We start from the raw sequence: 20,390 nt of genomic DNA on the forward strand, positions 1-20,390 counted from the left end.
CTTGTCATATATATACGTTTTTGTGATGGAGTTTTAGTTTGGAAACGACCAATTGATTTTCGGGGGGGGGGGTTAGGATTTTGAAAATGAATACCATGGCCTGGTAAGAGCTTAAAATAAACAACCTTGCATACGACAGGATGAAAATGAATATTCTGCAGCACAAAATGCAGGAAGCAATTGTGTACAAAAGTGCAAATATTTTTTCGCGCGGCATGCAAAGCAACAGATGAAAATGAATAGTCACTCCGCAAGAAAATCCCATGCCAATGTCGTTCAAAGTTTTAGTGTTTTACTTTATACTTTAATTTTGGGATAACATTTAATTAATATGTTTATCTGCTTGATGCAATACTATGCTTATCTATTTGCTGAATTATTATGCTTATTATTTAACCATGCATGTGTAGTATTGTGTTTAGTTTATTTAACCATGCATGTGTAGTATTGTGTTTAGTTTATTTAACCATGCATGTGTAGTATTGTGTTTAGTTTATTTAACCATGCATGTGTAGTATTGTGCTTTTTATTTAACCATGCATGTGTAGTATTGTGCTTAGTTTATTTAACCATGCATGTGTAGTATTGTGTTTAGTTTATTTAACCATGCATGTGTAGTATTGTGTCTAGTATATTTAACCATGCATGTGTAGTATTGTGTCTAGTTTATTTAACCATGCATGTGTAGTATTGTGTTTAGTATATTTAACCATGCATGTGTAGTATTGTGTTTAGTTTATTTAACCATGCATGTGTAGTATTGTGTCTAGTATATTTAACCATGCATGTGTAGTATTGTGTCTAGTATATTTAACCATGCATGTGTAGTATTGTGTCTAGTATATTTAACCATGCATGTGTAGTATTGTGTCTAGTATATTTAACCATGCATGTGTAGTATTGTGTTTAGTATATTTAACCATGCATGTGTAGTATTGTGTTTAGTATATTCAACCATGCATGTGTAGTATTGTGTCTAGTATATTTAACCATGCATGTGTAGTATTGTGTCTAGTATATTTAACCATGCATGTGTAGTATTGTGTTTAGTGTATTTAACCATGCATGAGTAGTATTGTGTTTAGTGTATTTAACCATGCATGTGTAGTATTGTGTCTAGTATATTTAACCATGCATGTGTAGTATTGTGTTTAGTTTATTTAACCATGCATGTGTAGTATTGTGCTTTTTATTTAACAGTGCATGTGTAGTATTGTGTTAAGTTTATTTAACCATGCATTGTAGTATTGTGTTTAGTATATTTAACCATGCATGTGTAGTATTGTGTTTAGTATATTTAACCATGCATGTGTAGTATTGTGTCTAGTATATTTAACCATGCATGTGTAGTATTGTGTCTAGTATATTTAACTTTAACCATGCATGTGTAGTATTGTGTTTAGTGTATTTAACCATGCATGTGTAGTATTGTGTTTAATGTATTTAACCATGCATGTGTAGTATTGTGTTTAGTGTATTTAACCATGCATGTGTAGTATTGTGTCTAGTATATTTAACCATGCATGTGTAGTATTGTGTTTAGTATATTTAACCATGCATGTGTAGTATTGTGTCTAGTATATTTAACCATGCATGTGTAGTATTGTGTTTAGTATATTTAACCATGCATGTGTAGTATTGTGTTTAGTATATTCAACCATGCATGTGTAGTATTGTGTCTAGTTTATTTAACCATGCATGTGTAGTATTGTGTCTAGTATATTTAACCATGCATGTGTAGTATTGTGTTTAGTGTATTTAACCATGCATGAGTAGTATTGTGTTTAGTGTATGTAACCATGCATGTGTAGTATTGTGTCTAGTATATTTAACCATGCATGTGTAGTATTGTGTTTAGTTTATTTAACCATGCATGTGTAGTATTGTGCTTTTTATTTAACAGTGCATGTGTAGTATTGTGTTTAGTTTATTTAACCATGCATGTGTAGTATTGTGTTTAGTATATTTAACCATGCATGTGTAGTATTGTGTTTAGTTTATTTAACCATGCATGTGTAGTATTGTGTTTAGTATATTTAACCATGCATGTGTAGTATTGTGTTTAGTTTATTTTACCATGCATGTGTAGTATTGTGTTTAGTATATTTAACCATGCATGTGTAGTATTGTGTTTAGTTTATTTAACCATGCATGTGTAGTATTGTGCTTTTTATTTAACAGTGCATGTGTAGTATTGTGCTTTTTATTTAACAATGCATATGTAGTATTGTGTTTTTTATTTAACCATGCATGTGTAATATTGTGCTTTTTATTGACCATGCATGTGTAGTATTGTGCTTTTTATTTAACCATGCATGCGTAGTATTGTGCTTTTTATTAAACCATGCATGTGTAATATTGTGCTTTTTATTTACATGTTTAACCATGCATTTGTAGTGTTTTGTTTTTTATTCAAAAAGAGAGGCGAATGATACCAGAGGGACATTCAAACTCATAATTCGGACATAAACTGACAACGCCATGGCTAAAAAAGAAAAAGACCAACAGACATATAGTACACAAAAAACAACATAGAAAACTAAAGAATAAGCAACACGAACCCCATCAAAAACTGGGGGATTATCTCAGGTGCTCCGGAAGGGTAAGCCGATCCTGATCCACGTGTGGCACCCGTCGTGTTGCTCATGTTAGTACAAACCAGGTAATAAGTCTAATACGGTAGGTCACATGTGTGTGTATTATTGTGCTTTATTTATGTAGCCATATATGAAAACAAAGGATATGGGGTATCCATCCATGACACAAAATCAGTCCACGCACAGCAAAAAAACACACAAAAAGCAAAGTAACAGCGCTTTATAATAGGAATAGTCTAATATATCAAATAAAAAGAAAAAAAGATGATTTATGGACAAAAAGTAACCTTACATTTAATTTTTTTTTTAAAATTATTTATGATTCAAATATGATTTCAAAAATAGTTCCTATCTTTTGATTAACAAAACATTAAATTTACCTAGTAACTTTTCTTTAATTATATATGTTTTTCTTGCCTTAATCAAATATCATCACATATTTAACGAAAGTATTCTTGCCAAACTAGGTTATTGTATAGATGACCATGCATTCTTTAACCATAAACAATATTTCTCGTTATTGATAAAATCCATTTTTTGGTTATTAATCATTATATAAATTTAAGATTGGTATATCAATCGCAAGCTTTCAATTCTATCTATTGCAAATCAATGTTTGAATACAAGAACTCTTAACATTTGTATTGAAGTAGTTTAACTATATTGACCTTATTTTCAAAACATTTCAACAACGTTATTTAATGTACTGTACTATAATATTGTGTTTATATTTATAATTAATTAAATAAATATAACAATAGAGGTCAGTATCGATTATGAAATAAGATAAAAGCAAATGATTTTTATAGAGTATACTTCAATGAGGAAATAACAGACGGATATGTTCCATTTGTCATAGCCACAACTCACGGATATATTCCATTTGTCATAGCCACCAATTACGGATATATTCCATTTGTCATAGCCACAACCCACGGATATGTTTCATTTGTCAAAGCCCCATCCCACAGATATGTTCCATTTGTCATAACCCAACCCATGGATATGTTCCATTTGTCATAGCCCAACCCACGGATATGTTCCATTTGTCATAGCCCCAACCCAGAGATATATTCCATTTGTCATAGCCACAACCAACGCGGATATGTTCCATTTGTCATAACCCAACCCATGGATATGCTCCATTTGTCATAGCCCAACCCATGGATATGTTCCATTTGTCATAGCCCTAACCCACGGATATGTTCCATTTGTCATAGCCACAACCCACGGATATGTTCCATTTGTCAAAGCCCCAACCCACGGATATGTTCCATTTGTCATAGCCACCAATTACGGATATATTCCATTTGTCATAGCCACAACCCACGGATATGTTCCATTTGTCATAGCCCCAACCCACGGATATGTTCCATTTGTCATAGCCACCAATTACGGATATATTCCTTTGTCATAGCCACAACCCACGGATATGTTCTATTTGTCATAGCCACAACCCACGGATATGTTTCATTTGTCATAGCCACAACCCACGGATAAGTTCCTTTTGTCATAGCCACAACCCATTGATATGTTCCTTCTGTCATAGCCACAACCCACGGATATGTTTCATTTGTATAGCCTCAATCCTATCCTCTTTTCCTCGTTTATGCCATTTTATTCCACTGTGCAACATCACGAGCGCAACTAGTGGAGCAAAAAGTGCTTTTCTTTACCATTTAATTATTGATCAAGTTCGCTATTTTGTGATGCTCATACTGCATGCTCCATCTTTTGTTTTCTATGTAGAGTTTTATGAAATGTTGTTTTTCTATTCGTCGTATCTATTTAGGCCATGGTGTTGTAACCTCTTAATGTTTTTTTTTGGAAAATTGGGTTTTAAAGTCAGAACTTTGGTTGTTGCCGTTAAATATATTCAAAGCTTTTACGGACTCGGGACTACATATCGCATCAAATATTGTTCGCAGTTACTAACGCTGAGTCATGGTTGACAGTCTACCCCAACCTATAGTAGCGCATTTAGAAAAAAAGCTCTGACGGGTGACCAAAATTCTTCTTTAAGATTAGCAAGACCTTAATTTTATTAAGATTGATATATTTTATATACTATGTATAACTGTAAAATCGATAAGATCATAATAAACTCTTAATCAATCATTATCACTAGAGATGATTTCACGGTGTTTATATTATTTCCCGATCTTTAACTCTTAATCAATCAATATTACTAGGGATGATTTCACGGTGTTTATATTATTTCCCAATCTTTAACTCTTAATCAATCAATATCACTAGGAATGATTTCACGGTGTTTATATTATTTCCCGATCTTTAACTCTGAATCAATCAATATCACTAGGGATGATTTCACGGTGTTTATATTATTTCCCGATCTTTAACTCTTAATCAATCAATATCACTAGGGATGATTTCACGGTGTTTAAATTATTTCCCGATCTTTAACTCTTAATCAATCAATATCACTAGGAATGATTTCACGGTGTTTATATTATTTCCCGATCTTTAACTCTGAATCAATCAATATCACTAGGGATGATTTCACGGTGTTTATATTATTTCCCGATCTTTAACTCTTAATCAATCATTATCACTAGGGATGATTTCACGGTGATTATAATATTTCCCGATCTTTAACTCTTAATCAATCATTATCACTAGGGATGATTTCACCTTGTTAATATTATTTCCCGATCTTTAACTCTTAATCAATCAATATCACCAGGGATGATTCCACAGTGTGTATATTATTTCCCGATCTTTAACTCTTAATCAATCATTATCACTAGGGATGATTTCACCTTGTTTATATTATTTCCCGCGATCTAAAACTCTTAATCAATCATTATCACTAGGGATGATTTCACGGTGTTTATATTATTTCCCAATCTTTAACTCTTAATCAATCATTATCACTAGGGATGATTTCACCTTGTTTATATTATTTCCCGCGATCTAAAACTCTTAATCAATCATTATCACTAGGGATGATTTCACGGTGTTTATATTATTTCCCAATCTTTAACTCTTAATCAATCATTATCACTAGGGATGATTTCACGGTGTTTATATTATTTCCCGATCTTTAACTCTTAATCAATCATTATCACTAGGGATGATTTCACGGTGTTTATATTATTTCCCGATCTTTAACTCTTAATCAATCATTATCACTAGGGATGATTTCACCTTGTTTATATTATTTCCCGATCTTTTTTTCTGAAAGTAAAGTAACAAAACTGATTTGTCACTCTAAGTTCATTACACTGTCCGGTCACAATAGGTCAACCGCATTTTATGTTATTTTGTCAAACTTTTTTAAAATATTTGTTTCAGAGATCATAATTGATGCCCCAAAATCCAATGAAAAATTTCCTTATGAATATGTTATTTTTACAATTTAAATCCCTTCAATTCATAAATCTGATAAATCTGATATCTTGTTACGACAAATTCTCGGTTTCTTTTTTTCAATACAAACACGGAAATCCAAATGAAGTTATATTAATAATATATTCGTGTTGAAGTTATAAAAAATAATAATAAATGCCTTATTTTTTTAAAAATAGATTAACTTTACAAAACTTTGAATTGTTCGAAATACTAAGGATTTTCTACCACAGGAACAGATACCTTAGCTGTATTTGACTAAACCTTTCGAAATTTTACGTCCCCAATGTTCCTCAACTTCCTACTTGATTTTGACTTTTTTTATTACATCGTCAGTGATAAGTCTTTTGTACAAAATTATAAGCCTGGTATCTTTAATGAGTTTTATTAAACCATTGAGAAAAATATGACAACTGTTATTCTTTACAATTATCCTCAATACAAACAACCAGTAACGTCCATTTTCTTATCCATTTGATTATTTTATATACTGTGGTGGTTCGCAAGATGTATTAATACACATCAAAGTCTGTTGTTTATTTGCAGGATGTACTAATACACAGCCACGTCCGTTAGGTATTGCGGGATGACTAATAAACCTAGACGTCTGTTTGACTACATGTGATGTACTAATACACAGCTACGTCCGTTAGGTATTGCGGGATGACTAATAAACCTAGACGTCTGTGTGTCTACATGTGATGTACTTACAGACAGCCACGTCCGTTAGGTATTGCGGGATGACTAATAAACCTAGACGCCTGTTTGTCTACATGTGATGTACTAATACACAGCCACGTCCGTTAGGTATTGCGGGATGACTAATAAACCTAGACATCTGTTTGTCTACATGTGATGTATTAATACACAACCGTCCGTTAGGTTGTACGGGATGACTAATAAACCTAGACGTCTGTTTGTCTACATGCGATGTATTGTTAGGTTGTGCGGGATGACTAATAAACCTAGACGTCTGTTTGTCTACATGTGATGTATTAATATACAGCCACGTCCGTTAGGTTGTGCGGGATGACTAATAAACCTAGACGTCTGTTTGTCTACATGTGATGTGTTGTTAGGTTGTGCGGGATGACTAATAAACCTAGACGCCTGTTTGTCTACATGTGATGTATTGTTAGGTTGTACGGAATGACTAATAAACCTAGACGTCTGTTTGTCTACATGTGACGTATTACTACACAGCCACGTCCGTTAGGTTGAATGTGCGGGATGACTGATAAACCTAGACGTCTGTTTGTCTACATGTGATGTATTAATACACAGCCACATCCGTTAGGTTGTGCGGAATGACTAATAAACCTAGACGTCTGTTTGTCTACATGTGATGTATTAATACACAGCCACGTCCGTTAGGTTGTACGGGATGACTAATAAACCTAGACGTCTGTTTATCTACATGTGATGTATTAATACACAACCGTCCGTTAGGTTGTACGGGATGACTAATAAACCTAGACGTCTGTTTGTCTACATGTGATGTATTAATACACAACCGTCCGTTAGATTGTACGGGATGACTAATACACCTAGACGTCTGTTTGCCTACATGTGATGTATTAATACACAACCGTCCGTTAGGTTGTACGGGATGACTAATAAACCTAGACGTCTGTTTGTCTACATGTGATGTATTAATACACAACCGTCCGTTAGATTGTACGGGATGACTAATAAACCTAGACGTCTGTTTGTCTACATGTGATGTATTAATACACAACCGTCCGTTAGGTTGTACGGGATGACTAATAAACGTAGACGTCTGTTTGTCTACATGTGATGTTTTGCTAGGTTGTACGGGATGACTAATAAACCTAGACGTCTGTTTGTCTACATGTGATGTATTTTAAGGGTTGTACGGGATGACTAATAAACCTAGACGTCTGTTTGTCTACATGTGATGTATTACTACGGTACATGACCCAGTTCATTTGTTCAAAAGGTTTCGTTGTTTCTTACAGACACCAACACAAAAGTAAATACAGATAATCTAAAAATACAGAAGCCTTTCGAACCTGTCGGACTTTATCCAGGGGCGGATCCAGCCATTTTTAAAAGGGGGAGTTCCAACCATATGTCCCCATTCTAAAGCATTGATCGTCAAAAAAAGGGGTGTTCCAACCCCCGGACCCCTTCCCCCCTCTGGATCCGCCACTGTTATCAATTTATGCTTTGAAGTCTACTACGCGTTGGTCTAACTTACGTCTATCAACTTCTTCCTTCACCAAAAAATAAAACTCACAAAAAATGTGTGCAACTGAGTCAAATCTGAAATCGCTGGATAGCTGATTCAGACTTTCAACTGGAACGCTATAGTTGATAGCTGTTAACGGCTTGTGGCAAATTAAGTGCATAATCAGAACGAGATGATAATGGTGCGACATCATGAATTTGAATCATCTAAAATTTGCTGTTATAAATCTTAGAAAATCGTTTTGAAACAAGGAATGTATCTCCCTCATACCTAGCTCTGATTCCTTGCCCGGGTTTCGTTATACATTTTTGGTTCTTTTCGGTTGTATGAGCTCTTCGAAAATTGTTTTCAAATATTTTTTCTCGTGCACCACTGAAGAGTCTTTTTAATTATCAATACGTGATGCAGTAAAATTGATACCGTTAAGCTATTGTACTCGAACTACACATTGAGTCGGATTTTTAACGTGCCAGTTCACTATGTCTTTGGGAAACAGAACATATCAATTTTCAAGACTTTGGTTTGACTCGGTCGAGAATCGAACACACACATTCTGGGAGAGCACGCTACCACGAGATCAACGAGAGACAGAAAACAAAACTGATAGTTCTAAAGAAATGTAAGTCATTTTGTAGTTGATACATGTAATTATTTGTATGATTTGATGATAATGTGGCGTATAAAATTACTCTTTGTATGATTCAATGATAATATAGCGTATAAATTTAAATGGCGCAAGTAGGGGTACGATATCATGATTTCCCAGCATTCCTTCCTTGGGGAGGATAATGGCAGTTGCACGACACATATTAACTGCTCCAAATATAACTCTGTTATTAATAGCAAGTACAAAATATTTTAAAAATGACGAAAATATTTCATTGAAAATATATGTAACACAATACCGAAAACGAGGATTAATTCATATGAGCATGCGTACAAATCAGATGTAGTGGATTTTGAGTGGGTCAGAAAGCTATGAACTCACAGTTTAACCAAAAGATGAACAAAAATCCAATGTAAAGGGTTTTTGATTCTGTTAATTCTATTAACGAACTATGAAATCACAGATTAACCAAAATCAGAGCACAAATCCGATGTACTTGATTTTGAGTCAGTTGATGAGCTTTGAAGTCGGTTTTCAATTCTTCTTGAAAATTCTCTATTTTCAGATTCAATACACGTTGCACAGCACCGTTTACCCAGTACATCACAAAAGTGCACTTTACTATTCATAAATCTATTTGAACATGTTGGAGTTTTATAGTTACGTTTCTTATATTCTTCAATATATTTATCATTTATGTACGACTTTTTACACGTTTTACAATTAAGAAACTGACTATAGACTGAAGGTACATAACACTGGTCCCTAGCAAATCTTGACATTTTTCCTTCGGCAAATGTATCGATCATCACATAGCGTTTTTCTTGTAATTTATCTTCATCATAGACGTTTCCCTTCACCCTTCTAGATGTAGCTATAGGCGGTAAAATAATAGAATTTTGTCTGGTTAGAAAACTATATAAACTGTCCACTTGTTTACTATAAAGTCCTTCACTGTCATTGTGCTTATTTGGCTTTTCTCTAACAGACAATGGTGTCCATTCTCTGTCCGGCTTCTGCCTAGGTCCTCGGTCAGACAAACACAAAGGGACATTCTTGTCCAGTCGTCTATTACGTGTTGTTTCTCTGATTTCTTCCTTGTCTGTTGTATACGAGGAAGTGTATTTATAGTCATTAGGCAATCTGTCATTACGATGAACGGTCTTACTCACATTCAGCATTACAATTGGAAACCTTAATTCTTTTCTTTTTGGTCTTTTTCGTCGTCTTATCATTTTATAAACTATTCTAAAAAAGAAATTAGATATTTCTAATTAATACATATTTTATTAGACATATTAAGTATTTAACCCTGTATCCTGATCCAAACCATGAACATTTTGTGTCCGATTCTTTACTGTCGATCATTGAAAAGGATCCCGTGATACAAATTTTTGAAATTTGTTATAGTCCTGATTTCTAGCGACACCTGTGCTTACTCGCTCCTATAAAATCTCAATAGATAATATCACTGATCATATTAGTTAGTCGTTTGTTCTTGCACTACTGTTAATTTTGAATTACTGCAGTTGTTAAAAAAAGCTACGTCGGGTATACAACAAGAAGACATGTTTTGGTTCGTGTCTGTCATATTTGTTTTTCAAAAATTGTTTTGTTATAAATTAGACCGTTAGTTTTCTCAATTGAATTGTTTCATATTTTCATGTCGGGGCCAATTATAGTCGACTATACGGTATGGGTTTTTCTCATTGTTGAAGAATGTACGGTTGCCTTTTATTGCTTATATCCACTTTATTTGAACTTTGGTGGATAGCTGTCTCATTGTTAATCATACCACATCTCCTTATTTTTATACTGAGTAACCCACGTCCGATACAAATAAACAAATATGAAAAGAGTTCGATTTCTTAAATTCAAGAACATAAGGAATAAGTAAAAATTCAACATGATTTCCGAGATATTCATTCATTTATAGCAATAACGACGGCTTTTTTTGTTTTTTTTTTGTTTTTGTTTTAAGAAAAAAAGAAGCAGTCAATAATAATAATTCGTGTCACCTGACCATATCGGACTATAAAGTTACTTTCCATAGTCCAATCATACTTTCGACCTTCTTTCAGAATAACCTTACCTTTATTACTAACCCTTACCTATACTGAATATCACTCACTTTCCATACACTTGTCATAACCCAAGAATAGAAGGGAAAAGGAGACGAAACTGACCGAATGTGCTCCTGATTTAAGCACCTTTTTCAGAATTAACACAGAAACGCCAAACGATTTTGCCTTGTCTTGGATTCATTGCGTTGTTTTTTTGCAATGTCATTGAGGTTAATCCAACAATCTTTTGGTCTTAGGAAATCAATTGTCTCATTGGAATCATGCCACATATGCTTAATTTTATATTTAAAAGGCGACGTTGGGTATACATCAAGAAGACAGTAACTGTACGTCCGATACAAATTAGAAATGGCACACGCGTGAACAGAATTCGATTTTTATAAATCCAAGTACAGAAGGAATAGGTAAAAATTCAACATGATTTGCGAGATATTTATCCACCTATTGCAATAACAACGGGTTTTCCCCTTCTTTTGTAATTACAATATTTTTTAAAATCATCGTTTTGTGTGGCGAAAAAACCCCAACGCAACGACCCATTTAATGCTTCTCTAAAAAACATCTATTGAAGGTTGAATGACTTTTTTAAATGACCCTGCATTTATGTACAGACAGGTGGGTAAGGTTATTCCAAAAAACTTACCCTCCCTCCCTCCCTGGAGAACAATTAAAGACGTGTTTTAATAGATTATTTCTGATCGCGCGTTTGAAAACAAATATAAATTAAGTCGCATAAAATACGTCTTTGGATATCTAATTTTAACACCATTTATACCATTTAAAAACGACACTTTCTTAAAAACAACATATACGAAATACATTCACTAAAATTATTTAATATTTACCTCGCATTTGTTGAAATCCAATTAAATCGTTTAAATGAATTATAATTTTTAAACTACACGTATGATTCAAAATATATTCATTTCAAATATCATCTAAATATCAATTCAACAGTTGGGTCGCAAATGATTACATTACTGCACATATCTTATCAAAGTTCGGGTTTAAGGACTTTTAACATTTATATTGAAGTATATAAATCGTTTAAATCTATTGATTTAATTTTCAAAACCTTTCAACAACTTCATATTAAGCTATATTGACAGTGTTCTATGTTTATTTTCATAATTAGATTCATTAAACAATTGTAACAAAATATGGTTGACATGGGTAATTGCTTAATTGTTATTGAATTTGCATATAAAACATTTAATTTTGATAATACATATGTACTGAAATGCAAATAATTGCCTGATAAGACAGCTTTGGCAAAAAAACCCCAAACAATCCCAAGACACTCGCCATTCGATTTATGAAGATTCCGGCCCGACTCGTTTTTACATGTACCGTCATGCATTGCGGTAGGTCCTTTGAGCATTTTGAGCGAATGCATTCTGTTTCTGAGAGAAATTATTCAAAAAAAGAAACTCACAGATTTTGATAGAATAATGAAATTTTCATTATAACTATATATGATAAAAACAGATTAATATTTAATAATTAATAACACAATCAAACCAAGATAGTCCAGCTCTTTTGACTCTTTAATTCAAACTATCTCACTCGGGAGATAAAAAATAACCGATGGCTATGTGCTATGTAAACATTTGAGAACTTATTCTAATCATACTTTTGCATTCTATTCTTTTATTTTCATTATTGTAGAAAGGTTAAATTGCTGAGGTTGTCTTTTGGTGCTACACACGGAAGACAATATCTTAACTTTCTGGAGTATTTGAACTGGAAGGGGTCATATTGCTCGAATTTTAATTAACACTTTTGTATCGAGTTGAAGTGTTTAAAACTACCGCAAAGTCGCTTTGGTACGTTCTGATAAATGGAAGTACAAATAACTTAAAAGTCAAATAAAACACGAAAAGAAATGAGTTAAGTAAGATCATAAATGGTTCTGATCATTTTTATTTTATTGGAAAGGATCATTTATTTTCGAAAAAAAGATTTATAGAATTTGGGGGAAGTTGAAACACACTTATCAGAACTTTGGTCAGAAAAAACTTTCTCAGATAAAGTATAAATTACAAAATTCATATTCTGTATCTAATAAAAAGTTTCCGTGTCTAATCATTTTCATATCGTAAAAAAAAATATGGGGTAAGGGAAATAAGCGAGATTTTCTGTCCATACAAAGCAATGTATTGATACTGAAGTTCTGCTCAAGTGTGATCTTCGTACATAATAAATAATTTATTGGTGTTTCATATCAACTATTCAAAGTTATGTCAATAACTGTATATATTGTAGCCACATGTTTTCATTTTCATATCTTGTTGTTCACAAACAATTGACTTTCATTCAAATAAATTTAAATCAACATGTCATGTATGTAAAGTTATCAAATATATCTATACATGTCGAGATATTTTTGAACGATAGAAATGAATAAAGCCATTTTAACCACTGTTAAAGAATATCTAAAGGTCCAATTAAATTTCTAAATAAAAAATCTAAAACCGTCATCATATGAATATATTTGTTCTATTTTAATTTTTGGTTAGTGTCTTTATAATGAATTCCGTAGATAAGATTAAAACTAGACTTTGCCAGTTAGTCTGGTATATAAATTTGGAAAAAAGACCAACATAAATATAGATCTTATATCAAAGGACCCAAATACTATGAAAAAAAAAATTAAAATGTATTTAATGTTATCACGCAATCATTGTCAAAATTATAACGATTGAATTCCAAAATCTCTGAAATCTTTAAAATCAAAATGGAACTTATTTAAAAGAAACAATCAAAATGTAAAAAAAATAATATCCAGAAAATATTGAGTTAATTTGGCCTATATTTTTGGTGGTTTCTATAAAAGTTTGAAATGTGGTATAATTGCCAATGAGACAACTCTCCACCAGAGATCAAATGACATAGAAGTTATTAACTATAGGTCACCGTACAGCCTTCAACAATGAGCAAAACCCATACCGCATAGTCAGCCATAAAAGGCCCCGAAATGACAAATGTAAAACAGTTCAAACGAGAAAAATAACGGCCTGATTTATGTAAAAAGCAATGAACGAAATACAAATATGATATACAGCAACAAACGACAACCACTGAATTACAGGCACAGATAGAATGTGGCGGAGTTAAACATATTAGCGGGCGCCCAACCCTTCCCTAACCTTGGACAGTGGTGTAACATTACAACACATGAACAAACTATAAATATCAACTGAAAAGGGCTTAACTCTGCTTACTTTTAATTCATTATTTTTAAACGATTAAAATCTCATAACTTCGGAACGACAAACACAAGTGGTGGATAAAATATTCAGTAAGGTCTCGTTAGCGCAAAAAGGCTACGTTGCAACGAGATGTCTTACTGGTTATCTAAGCAAACGAGTGAATATTTTAAACGCAAAGAAAAAGCCTATCAATTATAACTGCTGTTGAATACAATAATGTCTAAATACTAGTAGATAAAACTCATTACTAAAATTACAAGTAAGAAAACGTCAAAATCAAAGTAGAGCATTTCGATATAAAACCAAACATTGTATAAAAATATCGACTGACATATAAAAGACAGGTTGTTAATCAACTTCTTAATAATTTAAAATGTAAACTGTCTTTAAGTTTTTAAAGTCAAACTAGATATAAAACTCAAAAGATTTGTGCAAAGAATGAGATTTTATATTATACAATTGTATGAAATTAATTTGCTGCAATAGCTATACATCTTTTATACGAAACTGTTCATAGGAGAATTGAAAATACTTACTAAAACGTTGTTGCCTCAAGTCAATTTAACCAAAAAGTAAAAATGTGTTCGGTATATAAATACTCATTGCATAATACACATGTGTGAAATAATGCAAAAAAGTACTCGTGAAGTATTTATATATGTCAATATTTAGTCAGAGAACTTTTGACATTTTAAAAGTAGAGTATAAATTACTTTAGGATAATCAATAGGGTTTTATCCTTCAATCATCCAACTATTGTACAAATAACAGGTACACAAATAAATTTTTGCTTTATTTGTACTTGTACAAATAAAGTCTCCTGTTACCCCTCTTCAATGTTGAGCAAGCGGTAATGTGGATATTTCTTTTTGCGTACCAGTTCATTTTGGGGTCCTCTTCGCGGTCCGCGTTTAAACTATGTCGATTTCTTTGAAAAATTAGAGACAATCATTTAGATTTTAACAACTAAATTTTCAAGTGTTGGGTGTAAATTTCAGGATAAAAACAATATATGTACATTGTCGGAAAATATGAAATGTATTTGTACTCGCTGCGAAACAGGAGAAAAGCTCGGCGAGCCTCGCTTTTCGCCCTGTTTCTAAAGCTCATACAAATAAATTTTATATTTTCCGACAATGTACATATATTGTATATTTATTTGAAAATCATATTATAACACTTCATCAAACAATAGAAAATGTAGACCCTTCCTCAGTCATATTAATAAGAAAAGCAAACGGTAACTAGCCATGACGTTTCTGCTCGTTAAATCTACATAATTTGTTTAAAACAAAAGCAATGCAAACTCTCGTAAACAGTGGTAAAAAGATTGCACAGTGCACTTTCACAACGTTAACACTATGAACTTTATTTAATTACTTGTATACACCAGAAACTATAGCTTGTATCTTTTGATTATTTTTTTTTATCCACGCCCGTAAACACCAGAAAACAATGTAAACTATAATGGCTTTGGCAACACTCGTAAACAACCAAACTATGTACACTATAGCTTTGACAACACTTATAAACAACAGAGAACACTGTAAACTATACCTTTGACAATACTCGAAAACAACTGAAAACTCTTTAAACTATAGCGTTAAAAACACTCATAAACAACAGATAACACTGTAAACAATAGCTTTGACAACATTCGAAATCAACAGACAGCACTGTAAACTATAGCTTAATCAACACTTGTAAACAACAGAAAACACTGTTAACTATCTCTTTAACAATAATCGAAAACAACAGAGAACACTGTAAACTATAGCCTAAACAACACTCGAAAACAACAAAAAATACTGTAAACTATAGCTTACACAACACTTGTAAACAACAGAAAACACTGTAAACTATCTCTTTAACATTAATCGAAAACAACAGAAAACACTGTAAACTATAGCTTAAACAACACTCGCAAACAACAAAAAATACTGTAAACTATAGCTTAAACAACACTTGTAAACAACAGAAAACACTGGAAACTAAAACTTCGGCAACACTCGTTTTCAACAGAGAACACTGTAAACAAAAGCCTTGACAACACTCGAAAACCACAGAAAACACTGTAAACTATAGCTTAAACAACACATTCGTAAACAACGGAAATACTGTAAACTGCAGCTTCAACAACACTCGTAAACAACAGATAACACTTTAAACTATAACGTAAACAACATTCTTAAACAGAAGAAAACACTGTAAAAATTTGCTTAAACAACAGATAACACTGTAAACTATGACTTCGGCAACACTTGTTAACAGCAGAGACCACTGTAAACAATAGCTTTCACAACACTCGAAAACAACAGCAATCACTGTAAACTACAGCTTAAACAACAATCGTAAACAACAGATAAAATTGTTTACAATAGCTTTGACAAGAATCGAAAACAACAGAAAACACTGTAAATAATAGCTTAAACACTCGTAATCAACAGAGAACACTGTAAACAAAAGCCTTGACAACACTCGAAAACCACTGTAAACTATAGCTTAAACAACACATTCGTAAACAACGGAAACACTGTAAACTGTAGCTTAAACAACACTCAAAATCAACAGAAATCACTGTAAACTATAGCTTAAACAACACTCGTAAAACAACAGATAAAACTGTTCACAATAGCTTTGACAATAATCGAAAACAACAGAAAACACTGTAAACTATAACTTAAACAACACTCGTAAATAACAGAAAACACTGTAAACTATAGCTTAAACAACACTCGAAATCAACAGAAAAAATAGTAAACAATAGCTTAAACAACACTCGTAAACAAAAGAGAACACTGAAAACAAAAGCTTTAAAAACTCGAAAACAAAAAAAAAACACTGTAAACTATAGCTTAAACAACACTTGTAAACAACAGAAAACACTGTAAACTATCTCTTTAACATTAATCGAAAACAACAGAAAACACTGTAAACTATAGCTTAAACAACACTCGCAAACAACAAAAAATACTGTAAACTATAGCTTAAACAACACTTGTAAACAACAGAAAACACTGGAAACTAAAACTTCGGCAACACTCGTTTTCAACAGAGAACACTGTAAACAAAAGCCTTGACAACACTCGAAAACCACAGAAAACACTGTAAACTATAGCTTAAACAACACATTCGTAAACAACGGAAACACTGTAAACTGCAGCTTCAACAACACTCGTAAACAACAGATAACACTTTAAACTATAACGTAAACAACATTCTTAAACAGCAGAAAACACTGTAAACATTTGCTTAAACAACAGATAACACTGTAAACTGTGACTTCGGCAACACTTGTTAACAGCAGAGACCACTGTAAACAATAGCTTTCACAACACTCGAAAACAACAGCAATCACTGTAAACTACAGCTTAAACAACAATCGTAAACAACAGATAAAACTGTTTACAATAGCTTTGACAAGAATCGAAAACAACAGAAAACACTGTAAATAATAGCTTAAACACTCGTAATCAACAGAGAACACTGTAAACAAAAGCCTTGACAACACTCGAAAACCACTGTAAACTATAGCTTAAACAACACATTCGTAAACAACGGAAACACTGTAAACTGTAGCTTAAACAACACTCAAAATCAACAGAAATCACTGTAAACTATAGCTTAAACAACACTCGTAAAACAACAGATAAAACTGTTCACAATAGCTTTGACAATAATCGAAAACAACAGAAAACACTGTAAACTATAACTTAAACAACACTCGTAAATAACAGAAAACACTGTAAACTATAGCTTAAACAACACTCGAAATCAACAGAAAAAATAGTAAACAATAGCTTAAACAACACTCGTAAACAAAAGAGAACACTGAAAACAAAAGCTTTAAAAACTCGAAAACAACAAAAAAAACACTGTAAACTATAGCTTAAACAACACTTGTAAACAACAGAAAACAGTGTAAACTACAGCTTAAACAACACTCGAAAACAACAGAAAACACTGTAAACTACAGCTCAAACAACACTAGTAAACAACTGATAACACTGTTCACAATACTAGTAGCTTCAACAATAATAAAAAAACAACAGAAAACACTGTAAACAATAGCTTTAACAACTCTCGTAAAAAAGAGAACAATGTAACCAGTAAACAAAAGCTTAAACAACACTCAAAATTACCAGAAAACACGGCAAACTAAAGTTTAAACAACAATTGTAAACAACAGAAAATAATGCAAACGTTAGCTTAATCAACACTCGAAATCAACAGAAAATACAATAAACTATAGCTTACACAACACTCGTAAACAACAGTGAAGCATGTACACTCTACCTTTGGTCACACATTCGTAAACAACAGACAACACAGTTAACAATAGCTTAAACAACACTCGAAATCAACAGACAACACAGTAAACTATAGCTGAAATAAAACTCGTAAACAACAAAAAATACTGTAAACTATAGCTTAAACAACACTCGTAAATAACACAGAATAAAATTGAGAATGGAAATGGGGAATGTGTCAAAGAGACAACAACCCAACCATAGAGCAGACAACAGCCGAAGGCCACCAATGGTTCTTCAATGCAGCGAGAAACTCCCGCACCCGGAGGCGTCCTTCAGCTGGCCCCTAAACAAATATGTATACTAGTTCAGTGATAATGGACGTCATACTAAACTCCAAATTATACACAAGAAACTAAAATTAAAAACGATTCAAGACTAACAAAGGCCAGAGGCTCCTTACTTAATTGGGACAGGCGCAAAAATGCGGCGTGGTTAAACATGTTTTTTGAGATCTCAACCCTCCCCCTATACCTCTAGCCAATGTAGAAAAAACAAACGTACAACAGTACGCACAGTAAAACTAAGTTTAAGAGAAGTCCGAGTCCGATGTCAGAATAGGAAACAAAAGAAAATAAACAAAATGACAATAATACATAAATAACAACAGACTACTACCAGTTACTGACATGCCAGCTCCAGACCTCAATTAAACTGATTGAAAGATTATGTCTTCATCATATGAATATCAGGCACAATCCCTCCTGTTAGGGGTTTAATATTATACCATCATAAAATGTATGAGAAGAACTATAACTTCGTCAACACTTGTAAACAGCAGAGAACACTGTAAACAATACCTTTGACAACACTCGAAAACAATAGAAAACAATGTAAACTCTAAATTCGACAACATTCTTAAACAACAGATTAAAATAAAGATACGAGTATATTAGCTTTGACAACACTCGTAAACAACAGAGAACACTTAACTAAAGCCCCTGACATAGATTACCGGGGATATAGGAATGTATATATGTTAATATCACTATTTCATTTATTCTTTTTTTTTCTGTGAAGGAAAATTGATCGATCACAACACATTACAAAATGCAAACCTTTTTGATAACAGCTTTATTACTGTGCACTTGAAATAAAGTCAAAACGACAGAATTCATCATAAATGGTGATGTAGAGTATTCCTCTAAATAAATGGTGATGTAGAGTATTCCTCATTCATAAATGGTGATGTAGAGTATTCCTCATTCATAAATAGTGATGTAGAGTATTCCTCATTCATAAATGGTGATGTAGAGTATTCCTCATTCATAAATGGTGATGTAGAGTATTCCTCATTCATAAATGGTGATGTAGAGTATTTCTCATCCATAAATGGTGATGTAGAGTATTCCTCATCCATAAATGGTGATGTAGAGTATTTCTCATCCATAAATGGTGATGTAGAGTATTCCTCATTCATAAATGGTGATGTAGAGTATTCCTCATTCATAAATGGTGATGTAGAGTATTTCTCATCCATAAATGGTGATGCAGAGTATTCCTCATCCATAAATGGTGATGTAGAGTATTCCTCATTCATAAATGGTGATGCAGAGTATTCCTCATTCATAAATGGTGATGTAGAGTATTCCTCATTCATAAATGAATGTGTGTGAGATACGCATGTACATCAGAATCGAATAGCGTAAAACACAGAGCACATAACTTTTCTTGTTTGTCACTATTTTATCTGTTTCTGTTGTCAGTTTGTTGTTTCTTTCCATTCGTTTTTTGTTAAACAAAAAAGCAAACCTTTATGCACCTACACCCAAACCCTCGCATTATATGAATATTTGAATTTGGAAATGATTTTCATTTTAATTTGAAAGAGCCTTCCGGTAGAAGATTTTAATTACGATTTGCCAAACTTAATAAGCGCTTTGGTAGGAAAGATCCATCTGATATAATTCATTGTGTAAGTGGTCACGATGATGTATGGTGGACGGGTAAGGCCAGTTCGCGTTTTCGCCCTATAAAAACTAAAAGGCGAAAACGAGAA

The 20,390-nt window shown here is 32.8% G+C and overlaps 1 protein-coding gene and 2 long non-coding RNA genes across 7 annotated transcripts; 1 reads left to right on the top strand and 2 right to left on the bottom strand.

The window, feature by feature from the left end:
• Positions 1-6,760: 6,760 nt before the first annotated feature.
• On the bottom strand, positions 6,761-7,643 carry LOC127724549 (uncharacterized). 4 transcript variants are annotated; one of them, XR_007992560.1, is made up of 3 exons: positions 7,514-7,643; positions 7,287-7,438; positions 6,761-6,871 (listed from the first exon to the last, which is right to left on the bottom strand). It is a non-coding gene; the product is annotated as an uncharacterized LOC127724549 (long non-coding RNA). The 4 variants fall into 4 exon arrangements; XR_007992561.1 differs by having other exon boundaries at positions 6,800-6,871; positions 7,287-7,363; positions 7,514-7,642; XR_007992559.1 differs by lacking the exon at positions 6,761-6,871 and adding an exon at positions 6,985-7,068.
• On the top strand, positions 6,844-8,073 carry LOC127724552 (uncharacterized). 2 transcript variants are annotated; one of them, XR_007992563.1, is made up of 5 exons: positions 6,844-6,908; positions 6,986-7,105; positions 7,264-7,340; positions 7,566-7,715; positions 7,776-8,073. It is a non-coding gene; the product is annotated as an uncharacterized LOC127724552 (long non-coding RNA). The 2 variants fall into 2 exon arrangements; XR_007992562.1 differs by lacking the exon at positions 7,264-7,340 and having other exon boundaries at positions 7,776-8,069.
• Positions 8,074-19,535: 11,462 nt separating this feature from the next.
• On the bottom strand, positions 19,536-19,991 carry LOC127724966 (uncharacterized). Its single transcript, XM_052231967.1, has one exon. It carries the CDS (start codon positions 19,989-19,991, stop codon positions 19,536-19,538), a length of 456 nt encoding a protein of 151 aa, XP_052087927.1.
• Positions 19,992-20,390: the final 399 nt, after the last annotated feature.

The sequence above is a fragment of the Mytilus californianus genome, unplaced genomic scaffold, assembly GCF_021869535.1.
Source record: "Mytilus californianus isolate M0D057914Y unplaced genomic scaffold, xbMytCali1.0.p SCAF_14, whole genome shotgun sequence".
In the NCBI taxonomy this organism is placed as follows: domain Eukaryota; kingdom Metazoa; phylum Mollusca; class Bivalvia; order Mytilida; family Mytilidae; genus Mytilus; species Mytilus californianus.